Source organism: Theropithecus gelada, chromosome 16, assembly GCF_003255815.1.
Source record: "Theropithecus gelada isolate Dixy chromosome 16, Tgel_1.0, whole genome shotgun sequence".
In the NCBI taxonomy this organism is placed as follows: Eukaryota; Metazoa; Chordata; class Mammalia; order Primates; family Cercopithecidae; genus Theropithecus; species Theropithecus gelada.
The window spans coordinates 48,288,709-48,289,825 of NC_037684.1; the positions used below are offsets into that span (position 1 = coordinate 48,288,709).

General features: G+C 59.0%; 1 protein-coding gene across 2 annotated transcripts in view; it reads left to right on the forward strand.

Moving 5' to 3' along the window:
• The first annotated feature begins 205 nt into the window (after nucleotides 1-205).
• Nucleotides 206-1,117, forward strand: part of MRPL58 (mitochondrial ribosomal protein L58) — an 11,965-nt gene continuing 11,053 nt past the window's right edge. Inside the window, exon 1 of one of the 2 annotated variants that reach the window (XM_025362592.1) lies at nucleotides 206-467. In XM_025362592.1, the coding sequence (XP_025218377.1) occupies nucleotides 282-467 (186 nt within the window). In that variant the 5' untranslated portion in view covers nucleotides 206-281. The remainder of the gene's footprint in view (nucleotides 468-1,117) is intronic. The other variant, XM_025362590.1, reaches the window with a different exon arrangement.

The window sequence follows — 1,117 nt, forward strand, 5'->3', positions numbered from 1 at the left end:
GTCCAGGCGGAGGGCACGGACTCTGAAACGGAGAGAAGTGGTGTTTCTGGGGCACACAAGATCGGGGCACTCTTCCTGTAGTAGCTCGCTGTCTGGCCACCGTCCTCCCCCGCCAACCAGGCCTCCCGGAGGCTACCGGCCCGGGAGCATCGCCGGAACCCCAGCTTGCCGCCTCCCCTCGGCGGGCCCTAGAAACTGCGCGGAACCAAAGCTTGAGGGCCACTCGAGTTTGCGGACCGCTGGGAGAAAGCGCCCGCCGGAAGCAGTCGCAAGACCCAAGCATGGCGGCCACCGGGTGCCTGCGCTGGAGCCTGAACCGAGCCGGAGTCTGGCTGCTCCCACCGCCCGCACGGTGTCCACGCCGGGGGCTGCACAAGCAGAAAGATGGCACTGAGTTCAAGAGCATCTACAGCCTGGACAAGCTCTACCCCGAATCTCAGGGCTCGGACACCGCCTGGAGGGTCCCGGTGAGCCGGGAAGGACTGGACGGAAGGGGCGTTTTGTTAGGCTGTTGGGTGGTGTTAGGAACCCCGGGCCCCATTGGCCGGATGTGGAGCTACGTCGGGGGGCTACGTGACGGTCCCCGCGGGAGGGGGCTGGCTGTCCGCGCTAACTTGGCGGGGAGTGGGGTGCTTGCTGTAGCGCGAGATGTGCCGGAGCCGAGAAGGCCGGCTGGGTATACTTCTTTCGGGGCCGCCACCTTTTCCACGTTCGTTTCCTTGGCCCTCAAGACCAAATTCCAGTCCGAAGGGGAAATATGGGCATTCTGGCCCCCCCAAGACGGACAATAAAGGCAAGAGGCTGCCAGGTTGTTTGCTACCCTTTGGGACGTTACACTGTCCATTGCCTCCAGTAACCCCAGGACACGCGAATAAAACGGCTTCTCGATCGTTCCTTCAGGAGCATTTATTTAGCCCGCTGTGTGCAGGCACTGAATCAAGCCCCGGAGCAAGAGAGATAAGACCCACCCAAACCTGTTGAGCTTCCACTTACAGGACTGGAAAAGAATATCCATTCATTTGTTCATTAATTCACTCGCTCACTCAACAAAAGCTGTGCTAAGCTAGGGGATGGAGTAGCAAACAAAATTGAAATTCTTTTTTTTTTTTTTTTTTTT